The 22,175-nt window shown below is 23.6% G+C and overlaps 11 protein-coding genes across 11 annotated transcripts in view; 4 read left to right on the top strand and 7 right to left on the bottom strand.

Moving 5' to 3' along the window:
- DICPUDRAFT_74206 (uncharacterized protein) overlaps positions 1 to 304 on the bottom strand; it is a gene marked incomplete at both ends in the record, with an annotated part of 1,720 nt that extends 1,416 nt beyond the window's left edge. The window contains one exon of the mRNA XM_003283154.1: positions 115 to 304. Coding sequence (XP_003283202.1) covers positions 115 to 304 — 190 coding nt within the window. The remainder of the gene's footprint in view (positions 1 to 114) is intronic.
- Positions 305 to 3,413: 3,109 nt separating this feature from the next.
- On the bottom strand, positions 3,414 to 5,951 carry DICPUDRAFT_74205 (uncharacterized protein; the record flags this gene model as incomplete). Its single annotated transcript, XM_003283153.1, has 1 exon — positions 3,414 to 5,951. One exon carries the CDS (start codon positions 5,949 to 5,951, stop codon positions 3,414 to 3,416), a length of 2,538 nt encoding a protein of 845 aa, XP_003283201.1.
- Positions 5,952 to 6,671: 720 nt separating this feature from the next.
- DICPUDRAFT_74204 (uncharacterized protein) lies at positions 6,672 to 7,368 on the top strand (the record flags this gene model as incomplete). Its single annotated transcript, XM_003283192.1, has 3 exons — positions 6,672 to 6,819; positions 6,859 to 6,941; positions 7,168 to 7,368. 3 exons carry the CDS (start codon positions 6,672 to 6,674, stop codon positions 7,366 to 7,368), a joined length of 432 nt encoding a protein of 143 aa, XP_003283240.1.
- Positions 7,369 to 7,651: 283 nt separating this feature from the next.
- Positions 7,652 to 8,233, bottom strand: DICPUDRAFT_74203 (uncharacterized protein; the record flags this gene model as incomplete). Its single annotated transcript, XM_003283152.1, has 1 exon — positions 7,652 to 8,233. One exon carries the CDS (start codon positions 8,231 to 8,233, stop codon positions 7,652 to 7,654), a length of 582 nt encoding a protein of 193 aa, XP_003283200.1.
- A 2,496-nt stretch (positions 8,234 to 10,729) lies between these two features.
- DICPUDRAFT_146859 (uncharacterized protein) lies at positions 10,730 to 12,441 on the bottom strand (the record flags this gene model as incomplete). Its single annotated transcript, XM_003283151.1, has 2 exons — positions 10,730 to 10,987; positions 11,065 to 12,441. 2 exons carry the CDS (start codon positions 12,439 to 12,441, stop codon positions 10,730 to 10,732), a joined length of 1,635 nt encoding a protein of 544 aa, XP_003283199.1.
- A 1,367-nt stretch (positions 12,442 to 13,808) lies between these two features.
- DICPUDRAFT_74201 (uncharacterized protein) lies at positions 13,809 to 14,390 on the top strand (the record flags this gene model as incomplete). The annotated part of the gene is made up of 1 exon (XM_003283191.1): positions 13,809 to 14,390. The coding sequence occupies one exon, from the start codon at positions 13,809 to 13,811 to the stop codon at positions 14,388 to 14,390; it is 582 nt and encodes a 193-aa protein (XP_003283239.1).
- A 922-nt stretch (positions 14,391 to 15,312) lies between these two features.
- On the bottom strand, positions 15,313 to 16,428 carry DICPUDRAFT_146856 (uncharacterized protein; the record flags this gene model as incomplete). Its single annotated transcript, XM_003283150.1, has 2 exons — positions 15,313 to 15,958; positions 16,397 to 16,428. The coding sequence occupies 2 exons, from the start codon at positions 16,426 to 16,428 to the stop codon at positions 15,313 to 15,315; spliced, it is 678 nt and encodes a 225-aa protein (XP_003283198.1).
- Positions 16,429 to 16,622: 194 nt separating this feature from the next.
- On the top strand, positions 16,623 to 17,584 carry DICPUDRAFT_146855 (uncharacterized protein; the record flags this gene model as incomplete). The annotated part of the gene is made up of 3 exons (XM_003283190.1): positions 16,623 to 16,826; positions 16,953 to 17,294; positions 17,381 to 17,584. 3 exons carry the CDS (start codon positions 16,623 to 16,625, stop codon positions 17,582 to 17,584), a joined length of 750 nt encoding a protein of 249 aa, XP_003283238.1.
- Positions 17,585 to 17,695: 111 nt separating this feature from the next.
- On the bottom strand, positions 17,696 to 18,499 carry DICPUDRAFT_74198 (uncharacterized protein; the record flags this gene model as incomplete). Its single annotated transcript, XM_003283149.1, has 1 exon — positions 17,696 to 18,499. The coding sequence occupies one exon, from the start codon at positions 18,497 to 18,499 to the stop codon at positions 17,696 to 17,698; it is 804 nt and encodes a 267-aa protein (XP_003283197.1).
- Positions 18,500 to 18,688: 189 nt separating this feature from the next.
- On the bottom strand, positions 18,689 to 20,359 carry DICPUDRAFT_96298 (uncharacterized protein; the record flags this gene model as incomplete). Its single annotated transcript, XM_003283148.1, has 2 exons — positions 18,689 to 19,619; positions 19,693 to 20,359. 2 exons carry the CDS (start codon positions 20,357 to 20,359, stop codon positions 18,790 to 18,792), a joined length of 1,497 nt encoding a protein of 498 aa, XP_003283196.1. The 3' UTR covers positions 18,689 to 18,789.
- Positions 20,360 to 20,771: 412 nt separating this feature from the next.
- On the top strand, positions 20,772 to 21,965 carry DICPUDRAFT_52118 (proteasome subunit alpha type 1). Its single transcript, XM_003283189.1, has 4 exons — positions 20,772 to 21,206; positions 21,294 to 21,364; positions 21,468 to 21,752; positions 21,840 to 21,965. Exons 1-4 carry the CDS (start codon positions 20,864 to 20,866, stop codon positions 21,885 to 21,887), a joined length of 747 nt encoding a protein of 248 aa, XP_003283237.1. The 5' UTR covers positions 20,772 to 20,863; the 3' UTR covers positions 21,888 to 21,965.
- Positions 21,966 to 22,175: the final 210 nt, after the last annotated feature.

The following is a 22,175-nucleotide window of genomic DNA, read 5'->3' as shown; positions in this document are numbered from 1 at the left end:
TTGGTTGTGGTTGTGGAGATTGTGGTTGTTGTTGTTCTTCTTCTTGTTGTTGTTGTTTTTCGTATGCATCCATATCTTGAAATAGTTTTCTATAATTGGGGATTGATGCAGTACGTTTTGGTTGTGGTGATTGTGGTGATTGTGGTGATTGTGGTGATTGTGGTGATTGTGGTGGTTGTGTTGATTGTGTTGATTGTGGTGGTTGTGGTGGTTGTGGTGGGTTAATGTTGGTATTGGTGTAGTATTTTGAGATAAAAAATAAAAATAAAAAAAAGGAGATAGCTCCAACTATTGAAAAAATCATTTTAACTTTTTTTTTTTTTTTTTTAATGAAATATGGTTTGTAAAAAATTGATTATAAACAAAGGTTATTTCTACTATTTACAAAAAAAAAAAATAAGATTATTATATTAATGAAAGTGTGAGTGTGAGTGTGAAGAAAAAAAAAAATTTTAATAAATTTTAATAAATTTTAATAAATTTTAATAAATTTTTAAAAAAAAAAAAATTTTAAAATTTAAAAATTAAAAAAATAAAAAAAAATTGATTTAATTTAATAGAAGTTCAATTAAAAAAAATTTTAATTATGATTATTATTAATTATAATTAACAAAAACATATTATTATTTTTTATTATATTCCGAGTGAAATTCATTATTATATATATAAATTTTGTGAAAATTAAAAAATATTAATGAAGTTTTTTTGTTATAATAAAAATTAATAATTAAAAAAAATATAAATTTTTTATTTTTTTCAAAATTTCTATATACCTTAAATATAATGATTTATTTCACTCTTTAAAATCCCTAATGGTCCATTATTTAAAAGTAAATATAATATACATCACAATACAAATTTTATTTTCTTTATTTTTATATAAGCTAATAGAAAAGGCCAAAACAGCAACATTCTGGACTCAAATAAAAAAACACACTGTATATTATAATAAATTTCACTCATTTAAAATTTAAATAAAACTAAATTTTTTAATTAAATAAAAAATGTAACACATTTTTTACCTTTTTATAAAACATCAATCACTTTATTTAATTTTAAAAAATATTTTTTTTTTTTTATAAATTTTTTTTTTTTTTCTTTTTATTAATTTTTATTATTTCATATAATTATTTTAATATTACTAAATTTTAATTTCACTAAAAATTAAAGCTTTATTTCTTATAGGAACAAAGTAAAAGAGTATGTGGATTAACACTAATGCAAAATAACAAAACAGGGTTATAGAGGTACTTTATAAGAAAAAAGAATTTTATCTGGTGATGTGTTTCTTTTACAATTGCTTTATTGATATGACACAATTATCTACCTATTATTATAAAATAATGATCATAGAGGTGATATTTATTCCAGTTAAAAATAATATTTCGAATAAAAAATAAATTATATAATAAAATTTAAATTATTTTTTTTTAAAAAAAATATTTGGACTTTTTTTAAATACTGTGGGTGGTTATAACCCCCTATTCTTTTTTAATCCCCACATATTAATTTCTTTTTGGGGGAAATTTCCTTTTTTTTTTTATTTTTTTTAAATTTTAATATTTTAATATTTTAATTTTTTAATTTTTATTTTTTTAATTTTTTTGTTGCAACTCAAAAGAAACTTTTTTTTTTTTTTTTTTTCTTTATTTTTTTAATATTCAAATAATAATATACATTTATTTATTTATTTATTTATTTATTATAATATTCTATTCAATAATTTTTTATATAAATAGTATTATTTTCAGCACCATCAAATAGTTTCCCAATCACCATTCACTCTAATCTACAGTATAATATAATTGCTTGTAAATATTTCATTTATTATATACATAATATATGATTTTATTTATAATTATTTGTTATATAAAGATCAACATGAAATATAAATTAAAAAAAAAAATTATATAAAAATTAAAAAAAAAAAATAAAATAAAATAAAATAAGAAAAGACTATGTTTGTAATATCTTTATTAAATATTCTACGAATATGATAATGTAGAGCATAATTGATTGATCTAAAAAAAGATGATGCGTAGTTAAAATACAGGACTTGTGGATGAATAAAAAATAAATTTTAAGTTTTTGAGTTTAACCAACGAATATGATTTTAAAATATCTTTTTTAAATGCTTCTGATAATAATCACTATTATTAGAACCTTTGTTTGGATTAACTTCACGATTTTGATTTTAAAACCAGTGGTTGCAATTGATTTAAATGTAGCAACTTTTTCGTCTCTTTCATCAATTTTACTGACTTTATAATAAACATTAAGCTCAATTGCAATCCAACTTCTATAATCTTTTAATGTATCTTTGAGCAATCTGTTAATATTGCTCCTTGAGGAATCTGAAATTGTTGCCAACCAACCTTTATTTAAACTATCTTTGGAAAAAATGCACTATCACCAACTAAATGAAATTTAAGATCTTTATACTTTCTAATACATGACCAACACTACATGAGTGATTAATTTCATTATCTAACTTGTTTCAAAACTCTATAATAAATGGATATTTGAATTCTTTAAAAGACCCTCTTTTAGATTGTGATACTGGGCTTTTTTAGGGGATGTCAAATGATGAATAAGTTCTAAAAAGGTTCAACCATAAATCTTAAGAGACCATTTGCATGAGGTTTACGAGGTATACACAAAATTGGAGATTTATTATTATCTTGAATATATTTCTCTTTTGAGTCTGAATCTAAGATCTATTTTTATATTGTTTCATCAAGGGTGCAAACTTTAATTCCTTCTACCAAATCATAACTAATATCACTCATTTCACCTGCAATTCTTTTAATTTGATCATCTGTAAATTTTGCTGTTGATTGAACCGAATAGAATCTGTCTCTTTCATTTTTGTATTACTATGATTTATAATTTATTGAAATAAAACAAACTTATAACCTCTTCTATTGATATTCCATAATGTTTATTTTCAAGTCTTGCATACATATCACTATCAATCGAAAAGAGTTCTTCAGATACAATTTTCCTCGACTTTGATTTAATTCATTTATTGTTTTTCTTTAATTGATAGTATTCATTTTATAAAGTTGTTGATAATTATAATGATAATAATTTTAAAAAAAAAAATTTTAAAAAAAAAACCCAAATAAAAAAATAATATTCTCTAAAAATTAATTTAAAATAAAATTTGTTAAACTTACAACCATTTTTGCGTATACACTAATTTAATATTGATTTATTTTTTCCTCTGCTAAATTTTTATCACTTCCGCGATATGCCTCATCTACATCAATAATAAAGATCAAAAGTATTTAAATATTTTTTAAATAATGCAAATATTAACAATAATTAAAATAATATTAAAGTTTAACATTCATTTTCTTTTATTTAGTTTTTTTTTTTTTTTATATTTTATTTTATTTTCTTTATATATTTTATTTTATTTGTTGTTTTATTATATGTTGTAGTAATAATAAAAATGATGCAGAATAACCATAATGATTAACTTTTAAATAGTAGTTTTCATCTTTTTTAAATTGGTTGATTTCTTTTATTATTTCTACTAAATTTGTGATATAGTTATTTTCGTATAGATATTCAAGAACATTGCATTTATGATGGATATAAACATTTTCCATAATTTGTTGAAATTCCTTTGAATCTATTTTGAATCTGTATGATGGGAATGCTGATTGAAGTGTTTTGAGTAGTTTTATATTTCCATCAAAAAGAGTTCTTTTAAATAATGCATCGATTTTATAACCTTTGAAAGGAATTTCAATTTCTTCATATTCTTCCTTTCGATTTTGATATTCCTCAAATCCATATCTAAACTCCTCCTCCTCGTCATAGTCTTCATCCAGATATGATCCATCATCTTCCTCGTCATATAACCCATATGACCCATCATCTTCCTCTTCTTCTTCGTCATATTCTTCCTCTGAATCTACTTGAGAGTAATATTCATCTTCTTTATTTTCTTTTTCATTTTCGTTTTTGTTTTTGTTTTCATTGTAGATGTAATTTGTGATGAAATCAATCTTCTCTTTGATTATGTATTCTAATAAAAAAAAAAGGTGGGTGTTGTGACTGTTTGATAAAAGAATAATTATAAATTTCTTTTTACTTTCTATTGATATAAAATAGTGTTCCCAAATAAATTCAAATATATCAAATCTTTCACAACAAACTTCTATTACTCGATGTAAATTTCCAAAAAAAAATGATTCGATCAATGGTGTAAATAATTTTTCAAACCATTCAAATGGAATTGCTTTATCAAATAATTTATAAAATGAAATTGATGGGACGACTCCTAATTTTCTACCGCCTTCTTTGACTAAATCCAAAACTTGTTTATATCTACGATTTTGAAATAATTTATCAATTTTAATTCTTTTAATTCTTTCATATATTACTTTGTCATCCTTGAATATATTACTTTCATCACTAAAATCTATGCTCGACTCGCTTGACTCGTTTGACTCGTTTGAATCGCTCAAATCGCTTGAATCTTCCTTTTCCCTAACATAAAATGGCTGCTCCTTTAATAGAAAACTATTTTGAAGTAGGTCTTTAAAATTATTATTTTTATCAAGAAGGGTTTTAATAAACTGTATACTATAGTTCTGTGAAATTGATTCCAAAAAAATTGTAATAAACTCGAAATCTTTTTTTGAATAAATGTAGTCGAAAAAATCCAAAGCTATTTCATGATTCATTACTTTTTTATTTATTTTTATGTCAAAACTACTTTCCTTTTCAAACATATAAAAGGTTTCATCTGCCTCTATCCTTTTTAAAAAAATATATGCTGCAATTGAAAATTTTGAAACTGAAAATTGTCTTAGTATTTTTTTAACAAAATCCCTGTTTTTGTCGGTGCCATAAGTGTTTATGTCTTCGATTTCTTGGAAGTTTCCTTTCTTTAAATGATAATAAATGATGAATGGGCCTAATAGATAGATTATATCCATCTTTTTATTTAAAATTTCTTCGATTCTTTGAATAAAAGTGCTTAGCTTTTTAATGTCTCGGTTATTTGAAAGATGGATTAAAGCTGGAAGTATATGAGATGAATACTTTTTTGATGCTCTTAAAACGTATATTTTTGCATGATCTATATTATCTACACAAATCCCCACCTCGTGTAAAATTCTTAAATTGAATCCGTTTGATAATAAAAGTAAATCAATGCTTGGTACTTTCATTTCGGAGTTTATTAAAAATGGTTCTTCTCCATTTGATCTAACTTTTACTTTTGCAAGATGTTTATTTTTGACTATTAGAGACTCTAAATCGACCTTTAATTCATTCTTTATAAAATCGTATTTCTCTTGAGTTAAATTTTCGACAAGTGAATAAAAATAATTTTCAAAGTTGCAAGGATTAAAGTTCATTACTTTTAAAACACCTTCATTATCAATAATGCTACTGAAACTACCCAAATCCTTGTCAAAATTTGCTCTATTTTCATTTATTAATTGAAGTAAATATCTTGATGTCTCTATTGACCCTGATTCCAGTGATTTTTGAAATAATTCAAAAATTTTATATGATGGATGGATATTATTATTATTATCATTATTATTATTATTATTATTGTTATCGTTATTATTAAAACAATACATATTTATGAAATATTTTGTATGATTTAATGATTTAAAGGTTATTGATTTTTCTAATGGAGTAAAATTTTTTATTGTATTTTTATATTTATTAACAAATGGCACAAATAACTTTTCAAAGTCGTGATCCCATATCTGAGAAAAAACAGTGTAGTTAAAATAAATAAAATGATTAGATTTTATTTTATCTAATATCATTTCAATTTTATTTTTTTTTAACATTTTTAACATATTTGTTGTGCCATTGTAACTATGTCCTGATCTATCCCTTTTTAAAAATGAAAATATCAATGTTTTTAAAAATATGTTTCTAAAAACTTTAAAGAATATTTCATCATTATACATTTATTTATTTATTTATTTATTTATTTATTTATTTATTTATTTATTTATTTATTTATTTATTTATTTATTTATTTATTTATTTATTTATTTATTTACGTTTTTTGATAATTATAAAAAATAAAAATTAAAAAAAAAAGATTAATTAAAAAAAAAAAATTAAAAAAAAAAAAAAAAAAATTTGTTTTATTTTTAAAAATAGATTTTTATTTATTTATTTTAATATTTTTTAGAATTATAATAGATGATTGTGTTAATACCGAATATTTTAGATTAAATGCTGATAAATATATTTCTATTTCATTCTGCTTAGAGTAGTTGAAATTTTACATAGCGAATTGAAATATATTATAAATAGAAAGAAGCCAGAATGTTGCGCCGCATTAAATGACACCCAACAACCATACTCACAAGTTATATTTAGTGCAGTAATAAAAGCGAGACAACAACCTCAAAGAAAGAAAAAAACAAAAAAAGTACCAACTTTAGAAAATGCATAATCACATTTAAATACACATGAAAGCAGAGTTTAAAAATAATGTCAACCATCAAGTCTTAGATTTGTCGCAAATTAAATATAAAAGACCTCGGGTAAAGCTGTAGAGAAACAAGTTGAAAGTATACCAAGTAACCAAGTTATCGTTATTACAAATGAGTCTCAATGGGCCGAGGTTGCAGGTAAACTTTTAATCACCGAAGCTTCAACTCTAAAGACGAGATCCCATGGGAGTTATTTGCAAATATTCTTCACAGTCATATTTTAACAGCAACTCATCAATCAAAAGAGATCAAGAAAAAATCTCACAGTTGGGAATTCAAATATTCCAAAAGTTTTATTTCGATGGTAAATCCTCAATTAGCAAATCTGAATGTAAATAATTTTGGGATAAGTATAGACCAATTTTTCAAGCAATCCATTTAAGAGACATATCGCGCCATTATGGTCATCTGGTTAACGAAAAACTAAATGTTTTGGGTATTGATGTAAATAATGTATGTATATTTTTATTAATTTTTAAAAAAGAATAGTTCACTAACATAGTTTCTTAAATAGCGGTACGGGTATATCATGTATATTTCCATTGCTAGGTGTTAAATTATTTAAAAATTGGAGTTTTTTAGGATTGGATATCGATGTTAGCTCTTTAAAATTTGGAAAAAAGGCCGACAGTATTTATTTATTAAAAAGATAATTGAAGAAAGCCTTGTTTTAAAATAGAAAATCAAATTCCAATTCTACAGCTCAATGGTTGGAAGGAAAGGTAATTTAAAACCACTATTGGAGTTACTAAAGAATAATTTTGGATTACCCAATTCAAAATTTTTTACAGCAGAGTTATCTCAAGGAAATACACAAAGATGGGTTATAAGCTGGATAGTAGATGATTTTTTTTTACGATCATTTATAAATAATAATTAAAAATTAAATAATAATGATAGTAATTACGATAAGGCACCAAAAAAGACCAGCATAATTTCTTACTAATATTTGATTATTTCCTTGATGATACACTTGTTAACTGTTTTCAACCTTATCGAAATCATTAATTGAAACTTTGAATGGAAGGATAAAATTAATAATTTAGTTTTCTTCTAGTTCATAGGTGAAACAACGAAAGAAAATATAAAACTATTAATTTTATCTCCACCGATTTCAATATGAATCAATATCCATATGGTTAGCAAGGTATCGATCGGATCCATTATGATCTAAGATTTAATTTATCCATTGCTTGTTTGTGTTCACAGGAGAGTTGAACTACAGCTAATTGTTCTGATAAAAGCTTTTTTTCAAGCATTTGGATAATTTCATCTTTTTTTGATAATGTCTCTTCTAATACATTTGATTTTCTAAATTGATTTTCCAATTTAGCTTTGATTGAGTCTCTTTCTTCGACCAATTTATATTGTTCAATATCATTTCCTTGAAGGATTTGTCTTTGTTGGTTAGCTAAGGTTTGATATTGTTTAATTTCAAGTGATTGGACATTTTTGAGATTGGATAATTTTTCTAATTCACTTTTGTTCTTTTGGTCGAGGACTTCTTGTTTTTTAGCGAGAGCTGAAAGATGATCATGGTGGACTCTTTTCTCTACTTCTAATCCAGAGAGTTCATTATTTAATCTGAAAATTGTTAATGGATAGTTATTTTCTAACTCTTTATTGGCTTGTTGTTGATTTTGTTTTTTTAAATCTTCTATTTGATTTAAACATTTATATAAAAAGCCTAATAATAAACAAATGATTATGACAAAAGAGAAAGAACCAATATTTAAAAAATCCATTATTATATTATACTGTAGATTAGAGTGAATGGTGATTGGGAAATTATTTGATGGTGCTGAAAATAATACTATTTATATAAAAAATTATTTGTGATATAAATTTTATTATTGAATAGAATATTATAATAAATAAATAAGTAAATGTATATTATTATTTGAATATTAAAAAAATAATTAAAAAAAAAAAAAAAAAAAAAGTTTCTTTCGAGTTGCAACAAAAAAAAAATTATAAAAATTAAAAAAATAAAAATTAAAAAATTAAAAATTAAAAAATTAAAATATTAAAATTTAAAAAAAATTGAAATTTACCACAAAAAGAAATTAATATGTAGTGATTAAAAAAGAAAATGGGGTTATAACCACCCACAGTATTTAAATAAAGTTCAAATATTATTTTTAAAAAAGATAATTTAAATTTTATTTTATAATTTATTTTTTATTCGAAATATTATTTTAAACTGGAATAAATATCACCACTATGATCATTATTTTATAATAATAGGTTAATAAAATATCTTTTTTTTTTTGAAATTTTATTTTGAAAAGGTATGTCTTTTGATATTTGGAAAAACAAACCCTTTCGGTGTTTTGGTTTTTGAATTTTATAATTTTTTTTGTTTTTTTTTTTAAAAGTTTTTTTTTTTTTTATTCAAAACTGATGCATGCAGTTTTAAAAAAAAAAAAATATATTAATTTTTAAAAATATACACTCCAATCAATTTGAATTTTCGAAAATGTTTTTACATGGTATCTATATTATTATTATTATTATTTTTATCTTTATTTTTATTATTTTTTTGATGAAATATTAATTTTTAATTTTAATAGGTTCTAACGAATTAGGTTCAAAAAGATCAACGTTCATCTCACCTAAAAATAAAGGAGCAGCTTTTGCACCGCCCCCAACACCACCCCCACCTCCACCAACAAACAATGGTGTTAAATCATTTTCACCATAATTTTTAATTAATTTTAAATAATAAAGTTTATTAAAGAAAAAAAAAAAAAAAAAAGAGTTTTATTTATGATTTATTTGTTTTTTAATAATTCTTTGATTTTTTCTCATGATTTATAATAAAATAAAATAAATGAATAAAATAAAAAGATAAAAAGTTTGGTTTTTTTAAAAATTTTAATTAGTTTTTTTTATAAAAATATATACATTTTATTTATTTAACCACAATTATTTGATGATATTAAACCACCGACCTGATGATATAAGAAACTTTCGATATAAATTACTCGTGGATTGGTGTGGGACCACTAATTCTTTTGTTTATGTAAACCATAAGATGACTACCATAATTTCTTGGCCAGAGCAATGTATTATTGGTAATAAACTGATTTGCATGATATAATAATTGAATAACATCTATGTATAAATATACTTGGGAATCCACTTCTCGATTTTGTAAAGGAGGGTGGTTATGATGAGTGATTGATGGAGCAATGGAAAGTTTGGCTATTTATAATTTATCTACAGACAATTTCTACTTTGAATCGGTATAAACAATGAACAATTAGCTAAATGACATGTGAATCGAAATTTTAAAAGGATTAATTCTACTAGCTATAAGACATCATGATCTGAGTAAATTCTTTCGGTGGTATTAATGACCTATTAGAAGCAATTGATTTGGTTAGTAATTATGTTTGAATCTTAATTGGTTTTTTCAATCTATATAGATTGGTTGTTTATAATTTACTTACTTGTAATTATAATGGATTGTGGTTGTTTTTACCATTTGTTAAAAATATAGGTTTTTTTTGTGTTTATTAAAAAATAAAAATATTTATCTGTTAAACAGATTCTGTTATAAAAATTTGAATTGGTGGTAAAGTGTACTGAAGCGGTGAAGTTCTTGGTATGTGTTGTAAAAGTTGAATTTGTGGTTGTGGTTATACTACTGGATTATTATTTTGAGTGTGATTTGCGAGGTGGTTCCATTTAAGTACTGAGGTGGTGGTAGTGGTGATTTAAAATAAATGCTTGCGAGCCATCAAAAGAAAAATGTGATAAAAGTTGGTGTAGATGGATACCATGATGATTATGGTGCACTTTGTGTTGACTATTTATTTAACATAAACCCAATGTTTGATTAGAGACCTTAGACAAAAAACGTATTGATTCGGAAAAATAAAGATTTAGAATTTAACTATAAATATTAAAATTAAATATTAGTTTCTTTTATATTTAAATATAAATATAATTATTTTAATGATGTCATTATTGTTACCTTAATATTTTGCTTTCTACATGATAATTTGAATTTACTGGTACATTTTCGAGCTTTTTTCAAAAGAGTTGAACTATATGATTTATTATTTATACTATATGTTGATGATAATGTGATTATTTCTGAATTGTAAATTATTTTCATCGATTTTAAAGAAATATTTGAAACGATTTAATTAATAATTTTATCGCCATCTTGTTCATTAATTGAAACATTGAATGACACGATTTAGTTATTAATCTCATCGCCATCTATTTCATTAATCGAGATCCATAGAGTCTAGTTCTTCATTGCTACCAGAAGATAAATCATGATTGATATGATTATTGGAATCGAAATCTGATTCATAAACGGAGTGATCTTCTGGATCGAAATCTGACTCATAAACGGAATGATCATCATCATCATCAGACTCTTCTTTGGACTCTTCATTGGACTCTTCTTCGGAATTATTTTCAGAACTATATTTTTGAAGAATTCTATCTAATTCAACATCTATTGGACAACGGCCCTCTCTCTGCAATTAAATAATAAAATAAATTAATATATATTTTTTATTTATTATGTATAAATATTAATGTATGAAATACTTACTTGAATATAATAGAATATTTTTCTACACAATGGGCATGTCCTTTCTATTTTGTACCATTTACTGATGCATCCGTAGCAAAATTTATGGGAGCAATCTATCGAGGTGGAATTCTCGGAGTTTAATTTGGTATAACAAATACAACATTCGTTAACCTCTTCTTTTTCTAAACGCTCCCTTTCTATTTTTTCTTTTTCTATTATTTCTTTCTCTAATCTTTCTTTCTCTAATCTTTCTTTCTCTAATCTTTCTTTTTCTACACGTTCCTTTTCTACACGGACTCTTTCTATTCTTTCCTTTTCCAACTTTTCTTTTTCCATCTTTTCTTTTTCCAATCTTTCTATTTCAATACGTTCTTTTTCTGCTTTTTCTCTTTCTAATTTTTCTTTATTTGCAGAATTGAAAGCTGGAGTATTTGTTGTTGAACTTGCACACTTGTAACGGGATTGTTCTTTATTGACTGATGGATATTCTGATCTGTGTGCTTTTTGCTGTTGGTTGGTTGATGGAGTATTTACTGGTTTTGGTCCGTCTGTTGTATTGAAACGTGAGTGTGCACTATTAAATGCTGGGTAATTCGATTCTGCCCTTGATGGTTTAAATGGTTGTTGTGGTTGTTGTGGGCATTGTTGTGGTGAATCGGTGGATGTAGAATTACCAGCAGCACTATAACGTGATTGTTCCCTATTAAATGTTGGGTAGTTAAAAGAATGTGCACTTGATGGTTTATGTTGTGGTTGTGGGTTTGGATTTATGTGTGGTTGATCGTGCTGTTTTTGGCTGGTTGATGGAACACTACCTGTAGTATAACGTGATTGGCTTCTATTAAAATTAGGATAGTTGTTTGTTTGTGTGGTTGAATGAGAATATTGTGGTTGTTGTGGTTGTTGTGGTTGATATTTTGATGGAAGACTACCAGTAGTATAACGAGAATTGGCTTTATTTAAATCTGGGTAGCTGTTTGATTGTGCATTTGAATGTGAATATGGTGGTTGTTGTTCTTGTTGTTGTAGGTTTTCATATGCATCCATATCTTGAAATAGTTTTCTATAATTAGGGATTGATGCATTGCTTTTTGGTTGTGGTTGTGGAGATTGTGGTTGTTGTTGTTCTTCTTCTTGTTGTTGTTGTTTTTCGTAAGCATCCATATCTTGAAATAGTTTTCTATAATTGGGGATTGATGCAGTACATTTTGGTTGTGGTGATTGTGGTGATTGTGGTGGTTGTGGTGGTTGATGTGGTTGTGGTGGTTGTGATGATTGTGGTGATTGTGGTGATTGTGGTGATTGTGGTGAGTTATTGTTGGTATTGGTGTAGTATTTTGAGATAAAAAATAAAAATAAAAAAAAGGAGATAGCTCCAACTATTGAAAAAATCATTTTAACTTTTTTTTTTTTTTTTTTTAATGAAATATGGTTTGTAAAAAATTGATTATAAACAAAGGTTATTTCTACAATTTACAAAAAAAAAAAAATAAGATTATTATATAAATAAAAGTGTGAGTGTGAGTGTGAAGAAAAAAATAAATTTTTATAAATTTTAATAAATTTTAATAAATTTTAATAAATTTTTAAAAAAAAAAAAAAATTTAAAATTTAAAAATTATAATTTATTAAAAAAATAAAAAAACAATATTAGAAGTTCAATAAAAAAATTTTTAATTATGATTATTATTAATTATAATTAACAAAAACATATTATTATTTTTTATTATTTTACGGAGTGAAACACATTATTATATTTAAGGTATATAATGATTTATTTCACTCTTTAAAATCCCTAATGGTCCATTATTTAAAAGTAAATATTATGCTAAAGCAGCAACATTCTGGACTCAAATAAATAAATCCACTGTATATTATAATAAATTTCACCTCATTTAATATTTAAATAATAATTAATATTTTAATTAAATAAAAAATGTAACATTAACACAATTTTTACCTTTTTATAAAACATCAATCACTATTTTTATTTTTAAAAAATATTTTTCTTTTTATTAATTTTTATTATTTCATATTAATTATTTTAATATTAACTAAATTTTTAATTTCACTAAAAACTTAAAAGTTTTAGTACTTATAGGTTCAAAGTAAAAGAGAATGTGGATTAACACTAATGCTGCAAAATATTTAATAATAACAAAACAGGGTTATATAGGAACTTTATAAGAAAAAAGAATTTTATCTGGTGATGTGTTTCTTTTACAATTGCTTTGTTGATATGACACAATTATCTTCCTATTATTATAAAATAATGATCATAGAGGTGATATTTATTCCAGTTTTAAATAAAATTTCGAAAAAATAAATTATATATTAAAATTTAAATTATCTTTTTTAAAAAAAATTTGAACTTCATTTATAAAACTGTGGGTGGTTATAACCCCCATTTTCTTTTTTAATCACTACATATTAATTTCTTTTTGTGGTAAATTTCATTTTTTTTTTTATTTTTTTTAAATTTTAATATTTTAATTTTTTAATTTTATTTTTTTAATTTTTATAATTTTTTTTTTGTTTCAACTCGAAAGAAACTTTTTTTTTTTTTTTTTTCTTTATTATTTTTTAAATATACAAATAATAATATACATTTATTTATTTATTTATTTATTTATTTATTATAATATTCTATTCAATAATAAAATTTATATCACAAATAATTTTTTATATTAATAGTATTATTTTCAGCACCACTTAATAATTTCCCAATCACCATTCACTCTAATCTACAGTATAATATAATAATGGATTTTTTAAATATTGGTTCTTTCTCTTTTGTCGTAATCATTTGTTTATTATTAGGCTTTTTATATAAATGTTTAAATCAAATAGAAGATTTAAAAAAACAAAATCAACAACAAGCCAATCAAGAGTTAGAAAATAATTATCCATTAACAATTTTTAGATTAAATAATGAAATCTCTGGATTAGAAGTAGAGAAAAGAGTCCACCATGATCATCTTTCAGTTCTCGCTAAAAAACAAGAAGTCCTCGACCAAAAGAACAAAAGTGAATTAGAAAAGTTATCCAATCTCAAAAATGTCCAATCACTTGAAATTAGACAATATCAAACCTTAGCTAACCAACAAAGACAAATTCTTCAAGGAAATGATATTGAACAATATAAATTGGTCGAAGAAAGAGACTCAATCAAAGCTAAATTGGAAAATCAATTTAGAAAATCAAATAAATTAGAAGAGACATTATCAGAAAAAGATGAAATTATCCAAATGCTTGAAAAAAAGCTTTTATCAGAACAATTAGCTGTAGTTCAACTCTCCTGTGAACACAAACAAGCAATGGATAAATTAAATGCTAGATCATAATGGATCCGATCGATACCTTGCTAACCATATGGATATTGATTCATATTGAAATCGGTGGAAATAAAATTAATAGTTTTATATTTTCTTTCGTTGTTTCACCTATGAACTAGAAGAAAACTAAATTATTAATTTTATCCTTCCATTCAAAGTTTCAATTTATGATTTCGATAAAGTTGAAAATAGTTAACAAGTGTATCATCAAGTAAATAATCAAATCTTAGTAAGAAATTATGCTGGTCTTTTTTGGTGCCTTATCCCGCTGGTAGTACAAATTTTTCATGTGAAATCCCACTTAAAATAAATAAATAAATAAATAAATAAATAATAATTCAATTAAACATTAATTTAAACGTATATATATTTTTTGAATAGATAAATAAAAAATAAAAATTTTTTTAAAATATCTTTTTTTTTTTTTTTTGAAATTTATTTTTTCGAAAAGGTATGTCTTTTGATATTTGGAAAATCAAACCCTTTCGGTGTTTTGGTTTTTAAATTTTATAATTTTTTTTGTTTTTTTTTTTAAAAGTTTTTTTTTTTTATTCAAAACTGATGCGTGCAGTTTTAAAAAAAAAATAAAAAAAAAAAAAAAAAATAAAAAACTAATCAATTTTTATTTTAGAAAATGTTAGGTAATTATTTTATTATTATTATTGTTATTATTATTAATATTATTTTTATTATTAATATTATTTTGATAAAATATTAATTTCTATAGGTTTAGGTCAATATGGCTCAAAAAGACCATTGGTCGTCAGTTTTGGCAAAAATAAAGGAGCAACTTTTGCACCGCCCCCAATACCCCCAGCTCCACCAAAAAATAATGGTGTTCAATCATTTTCATCATAATTTTTAATTAATTTTAAAAATATTAATAATAAAGTTTATTAAAGAAAAAAAAAAAAAGAGATTTATTTATTATTTATTTGTTTTTTAATAATTCTTTGATTTTTTCTTCACTAATATAGTTTATTGAAAAAAAATCAATCATATCTTTTAAATTGACTTGGTGAATTAGGTCGTCATCAGTTGTGATTAAATTGTGAGGAATTATGGTGTTGTAGTTTAAATTGAATGCATCTTGAACCAAAGCCCTAACGCAATTGTTTGTTTTACAGCCCACAACAATTAGATTTTCTATGTGATTTTCCCTGAGTATTAAATCTAGATCTGTACCAAAGAACCCGCTATATCTACGTTTCTGTATAATGTAGTCTTTTCCATGTTGCACATCTAACTTTTTATAAATCTGAACACCAAAGGAACCAATTAATAAATTTTCTACTTTGAAAACCTGTAATAGTCTATCTGGCTTATCCATATCCCTATATGAATGTTGTAAAAATATAATTGGCATGTTATTTTCTCTTGATAACGATATCATTCTATTAATACCTGGTATCATTTTTTTATAGTTTTCATGATACAAATCACCTGATTTACGTACAAATATATTCAACATATCAATTACTATTAAACAAGTATTATTTGAATTCACATTTTTATTTAGGATGTTTAAAATATTAAAATTATTATCATCTATTGTTTTATAAACGAATTCATTATTACTTTTTTTATTAATATTTTTTATTTCTTCCATTTTTATTACTATTTTATTTATAAAACTCTAATAAAAAACCAAAAGTTATTTTAATACTATTTATTTTTTTTATTATATTATATTAAGAATAGAGGTTTAATTTATTAAATTTTAATTAAATAATAAAATAAATAAAAAAAAAAAATAAAAAAAAAAAATTTTGTAAATTAAAATTTTAAAACTACAAATTTATTTTTATCTTTTTTTGTGTTATTATGTGTGTTAAAAATAATTTTATAAAAAAAAAAATTGATCTGGTATTCATTTTTATATTTATTTTTTGAATTTTAAAAATTTATTTATAGAAATTTAAAAAAAAAAAAAAAAATACTATTATTTAATAAATGATAAAATAAATATTTGCTGACTAGACAAAGAGTCAACGAAATACAGTATTTTAAAATACTTTAAATAGACATAAAACTTATTTCTTAACATTTTATTAAAATTTTATTTTATTTTTATTAATATTTTTTTTTTATTTTTTTTATATTTTTTTTTTTTAATTTTTTCAAAATTTTTTTTTTTAATATAAATTTAAAAAAGATTTTTTTTATCAATAAAAAATTAATATTATCGTCACACACCAATATATTAATAACACTAATAATAAATTATAAATAGCTTTAGCAATGTCAGAACAACAATTAATTGAAACTCAAAAGAACTGGATCCCACTCGAAGCCAACCCAGATGTTTTAACTTCATTTATGCAAAATTTAGGTGTTTCTAAAGATTGGGAATTCTGTGATATATATGGTACCGAAGATGAATTATTAGATATGGTACCAAAACCATGTGCTGCTGTATTGTTATTATTCCCAATTACAAATGCTGTATGTAAATAGAAAATCAATATCAATATCAATATCAATATCAAAATCAAAATCAAATATTAATTTATTTTTAAAAATTAAAACAAATATTAATCAATAACTATTATTATTATACAAATATTTTAGTATGAAGAAAAAAGAAGAATATTACAAGAAGAAATTAATAAAAATGGTCAAATTTTATCAGATAATGTTTATTTTATGAAACAATATATTGGTAATGCATGTGGAACAATTGGTGTTATTCATTCAGTTTTAAACAATTCAGATGTTATAGAATTCAATGAAGATGGTTTCTTTAAACAATTTTTAGAAAAAACTGGCTCCCTAACTACCGAAGAAAGAGCCATTTCATTAATGCAAAATTCAGAAATCGAAAAATCACACGAAATCAGTGCTCAACAAGGTCAATCATCTGTACCAAGTGAAGATGAAATAATCGTTTTACATTTTGTCTCATTTGTTCATGTAATTATTGGTGGTGGTGGTACAGTTAAATCAATTTTAAATAGAAAATAAAACTAACCCTTTTCTTTTTTTTTAAAATAATTTAGGTCGATGGTCACTTATATGAATTAGATGGTAGAAAACCATTTGCAGTTAATCACGGTCCATCAACACAAGAAACACTATTAAAAGATGTTGCAACTGTCTTAAATAAAATGATTGAAGAAAATCCAGAGGAAATTAGATTTAATTTAATGGGTTTAGTTAAAAAACAACAAGAGGAAGAGGAAGAAAAAAAAGAAGAAAACTAAATTAAATTAAATTTGTAAAATAAAAAATATTTTAGAAATAAAGGATATAAAAACTTTTATTTATTCTTTGTCCTTTAAAGAAAAGTTTGTTTTGGTGAATATTTTTAATTTTTAATTTTTAAAGCTGTCATCAATAGTTTCAATTAATCTATACAAAGCTTTAAATTCTTTTTTACCATTACCTTGTTTTGTGAATGAACGAGCAGTTTTAATAACAAAATCTTTAATTTCCTCGGATGGAATTGTAAGTTTTGAGGTATCGCCACCAACGATACTTAACATTTTAACTTGGATTTCGCAAGCTTTGGTTAATTGATAGAGGAAATAGAAGGCCTCCTCTACACAGTTGCCACAAGTTACAATACCGTGATTACGTAAAATTAAACATTTATTTTCTGAACCTAATGATTTGACGATACGACCTTGCTCTTCTAGATTGACAGAGATGCCCTCGTAATCGTGGTAAGATACATCACCGACAATTAATGCATTTTGGCTGATTGGCAATAAACCTTCTTTATAGCATGCGACGGCAACTACGTCATTGACATGAGTATGCATGGTCGATTCGATATCTGGACGTGCACGATGAATGGCACCGTGAATTACATAACCTGTGCTATTGATACCCAAATTACTGGATCCTTCATCGATAATATTACCTTCTAAATCTAATTTAACTAAACTGCTTGCTGTAACTTCATCGAATCTCATTCCGAATGGATTTAAAAGTATATAATCGGTACCTGGAATTCTTGCTGTTAAATGATTATAAATAACCTCATCCCATTTATAATGGGCAACCAATCTATAGGCTGCTGCTAATTTGACACGTGTAAGATACTCGATATCACTATATTTGCTTTTATTTTCAACACTAATTTCGTTACTATCTGAAATTTTATTGGATATCATATTATTATTATTATTATTTATAAAACTATAAAATTATATAGTGTTTAATTTATTATAAGCAAAATAAAAAAAAAAAAAAAACAATACATATTGAGTCAAAAAAATAAAAATTAAAAAATTAAAAACAAAAAATAAAAAAAATAAAAAATAATCTGTAAAAAAATAACTGACAAATTATTAATGAAATTTATCTCTAAAATATAAGAAATAAAATAAAGGGTTTATTATATTTATATGACCAAAAAAAAAAAAAAAAATCTTATATTTATATTATTATCACTATGACATTATTATTTATTCATAATGTTTTCAATGTCTTTGATTTCTTTTGGAGCTCTATATGTTAATACTAATGGGCTTTCATTCTTTTGAGATACTACTACGTCATCCTCTACCCTAATATTGATGCCACGATATTCTTCTGGGACGTTTTGGTCGTATTTTGAAATGTAAATACCGGGCTCGATGGTGATAATCATACCCGGTTCTAAAGTTACACCATAGCTAAAATCGATTGTATCGTGGGTGTCCATTCCCAAATAATGGCCAATTGAATGTGGGTAGTATAGACTGTATGTGTTTGGATTATTATCGTGCAAGATACCTAAATTCTTTAAATGCTCTTTAGTGAGTTGGATGGAGAGGTCGTGAATCGAATTAATGCTTTCACCAGCTACACACATTTCAATACATTTCTTATTTACATCCAATACTGCTTCATAAACTTTTCTTTGTGCCTCTGTGAATCTACCATTGACTGGGAATGTTCTTGTGATGTCGCTTGTATAACCCCAATGCTCGCAACCTGCATCCATCAATAAAAGATCACCATCCTTTAATATTTGATTGTTTGCAATATAATGAAGAGTGTTTGCATTGTTTCCTCCTGCTACTACGGGTGGGTAGCTCATTCTTTTAGCACCTCTTTTCTTTACATTCCATTCGAAATAGGCTGAAATTTCATATTCGTTCATACCCGGTTTAATATATTTCATAACTTCTGAAAATGATTCACCTGCAATTTCACCACTATTTAACATTTGTTTAACTTCGCTATTTGACTTTATCAATCTGCATTGTTGTAGAATTTTTTCTATATTAAATGTTTGAAATTCTGAAACTATAGTCCAAATATATATGAAAAAATTAGTAATAAAATTTATAAATAATGGTTTTTAAGTATTACTACTTACTGCCTTGTAATTTTGAAAATAATTGATTCCATTCGACAATATTGCAATATAATTTCTTTTCTGGGTTTCTTGTCAATAGTTTTAAGAGGGTTTGGGTCTCGTTGAGATTATAACCATAATCAATACCAAAAAATCTGTTTACATTTTCCCCTCCACATCTTGGACCATCCCATTTCTCTTTTTCCTCTTGACGCTCTCTTACAAACATATAGGATATATGGTCTACATCTGAAGTTTTCTCTAAAACCAATACTGCCTCAGGCTCATTAAATCCTGTAAAATAATTGAAATTGGTGTTTTGTCTAAAATCCCATGGAATGTCATAAGACATCATTGGCTCTGGTGGTGTGAATAATACAACAATCGATCCAATTGCAAATGGTTTTAATAATTTATTTCTTCTTTCTTTAAATTCCTCTTTTTTAATACCCTTGGTAACCTCATCTTTTTCTAATAAATGTGGATGAGTTTCATGTGTTGGTTGTCCAATTGCTAATGGTTTAACATTATTTAATATAATATTACTATTTGTAAAATATCTTTTATTAATATTACTAACTTTATTATTATTATTATTTAAAAAAACATTATTATTATTAATAAATATTCCCCTATTTGAAATATTTAATATTCTTTTACAACTATTAATTTTAATTAAATTTTTCATTGTTATTCTTTTTTAAAATTAATTTAAAAAAAAAGAGGAAAAAAAAAAATTAAAAAATAATATTCGTAAAAAAAATAAAAAAATAAAAAAAAAAATAAAAAAAAATAAAAAAAATGAAAATAATTTTATAATTTAAAATTAATAATATTATTTAAATATATACAAATAACCTTGTAACCTTTACCTTTTTACTATATCCATTTCAACTTTGTGTATAAATTGTTTTTATTAATTTTTAATTTAAAATTTGATAATCACAAACACAATAATCAAAAGTGTGAACTTTAAAATTTTATTTTTTTTTAATTTTTTTAATTTTTTTTTTTAATTTTTTTTTTTTTTTAATTTTTTTTTTTTAATTTTTTTTTTTTTTTAATTTTATTAAATTTTTTTTGAACTCAATCCTTTTAATATTAATTTTTTTTTTTTTTCCCCATCATATCACAAATTTTTTTTTTTTTTTCAAATATATATATACACATATAAAAATTTAAATATTATAAAATGTATCGTAATCAATATGACTCTGATATTACAACATTCAGTCCAAGTGGACGTATTCATCAAGTAGAGTATGCTATGGAAGCAGTTAAACAAGGTGGTGCTGCTGTCGCATTAAAATCTAAACAATATGCAGTTCTTGTTTCATTAAAGAGATCAAGTTCAGAATTAGGTTCATATCAAAAGAAGATTTTTGTAGTTGATGATCATGTTGGTATTGCCATTTCTGGTCTTACAGCTGATGCCCGTATGTTATGTAACTATATGAGAAATGAATGTGCAAATTATAATTATGTTTACGAAAATCAAATGAGAGTCGAACGTTTAGTTACCAAAGTTGCCGATAGTAAGTATTATAAATTATTTTAAAATTTCATATATATAACCAATATTAAATTTCTAATTTCTAATTGTTTTTTTAAACTCATTATAGAACATCAAGTCCATACTCAAAGATATGGTAGAAGACCATATGGTGTCGGTTTATTAGTTGCTGGTTTTGATGTATGTTTGTTTTTAAATATAAAAAAAAAAATAGATGGTTGAAAAAAAAAAAAAAAAGTTTATAAATACTAATTGTTTTTTTATTATTCCACATTTATTATAGCAATTAGGTGCTCATATTTATCAAACTTGTCCATCAGGTAATTTTTACGATTATAAATCAATTTCAATTGGTTCAAGATCACAATCAGCAAAAACATACCTCGAAAAACATTTTGAATCCTTTGAAGAAAGTAGTTTAGAACAATTAATTATTCATGGTTTACGTGCACTCAGAGAAACCATTCCAAATACAGATGATGGTTTAAATTCAAAGAATGTTTCAATTGGTATTGTTGGTGAAAATCAAAAATTCAAAATTATTGAAGATGAAGCTGCACAACAATATGTAAGTTTCATAATATAAAACATATTGAATCAATACAAACTATATATACTAATATTTTCTTTTTTTTTTTTTTTTTTTACTTTTTAGCTTAATTTACTTGAAAATGAAGAACCAGTTGAAATGCAAACCAACTAAATTCTTATTTTATAATTAAATAATTATTTATATAAAAAAAAAACCAAAACCAAAACCCCAAAAAAACCAAACCAAACCAAAAAAAAAAATACTTAATAATAAATGTAGATAGTATAACAATATTTTTTTTTTTTTTAAATATTTATTTCATCTTTATTCATTTAATTTTTTTTAATTTTACAAACTGACAATCAAGTGTCAGTTTAAATATTTTACTGACAATTGTTTTTGGATATAAATAATCAAAATTTTTTTTTTTTTTTAATTTTTAAAAATTAAAAATATAAA

This window comes from Dictyostelium purpureum, assembly GCF_000190715.1.
Source record: "Dictyostelium purpureum unplaced genomic scaffold DICPUscaffold_4, whole genome shotgun sequence".
Taxonomy (NCBI): Eukaryota; Evosea; class Eumycetozoa; order Dictyosteliales; family Dictyosteliaceae; genus Dictyostelium; species Dictyostelium purpureum.
The sequence above is the reverse complement of the archived record's forward strand: the minus strand, read 5'-3'. Positions and strand labels throughout refer to the sequence as shown.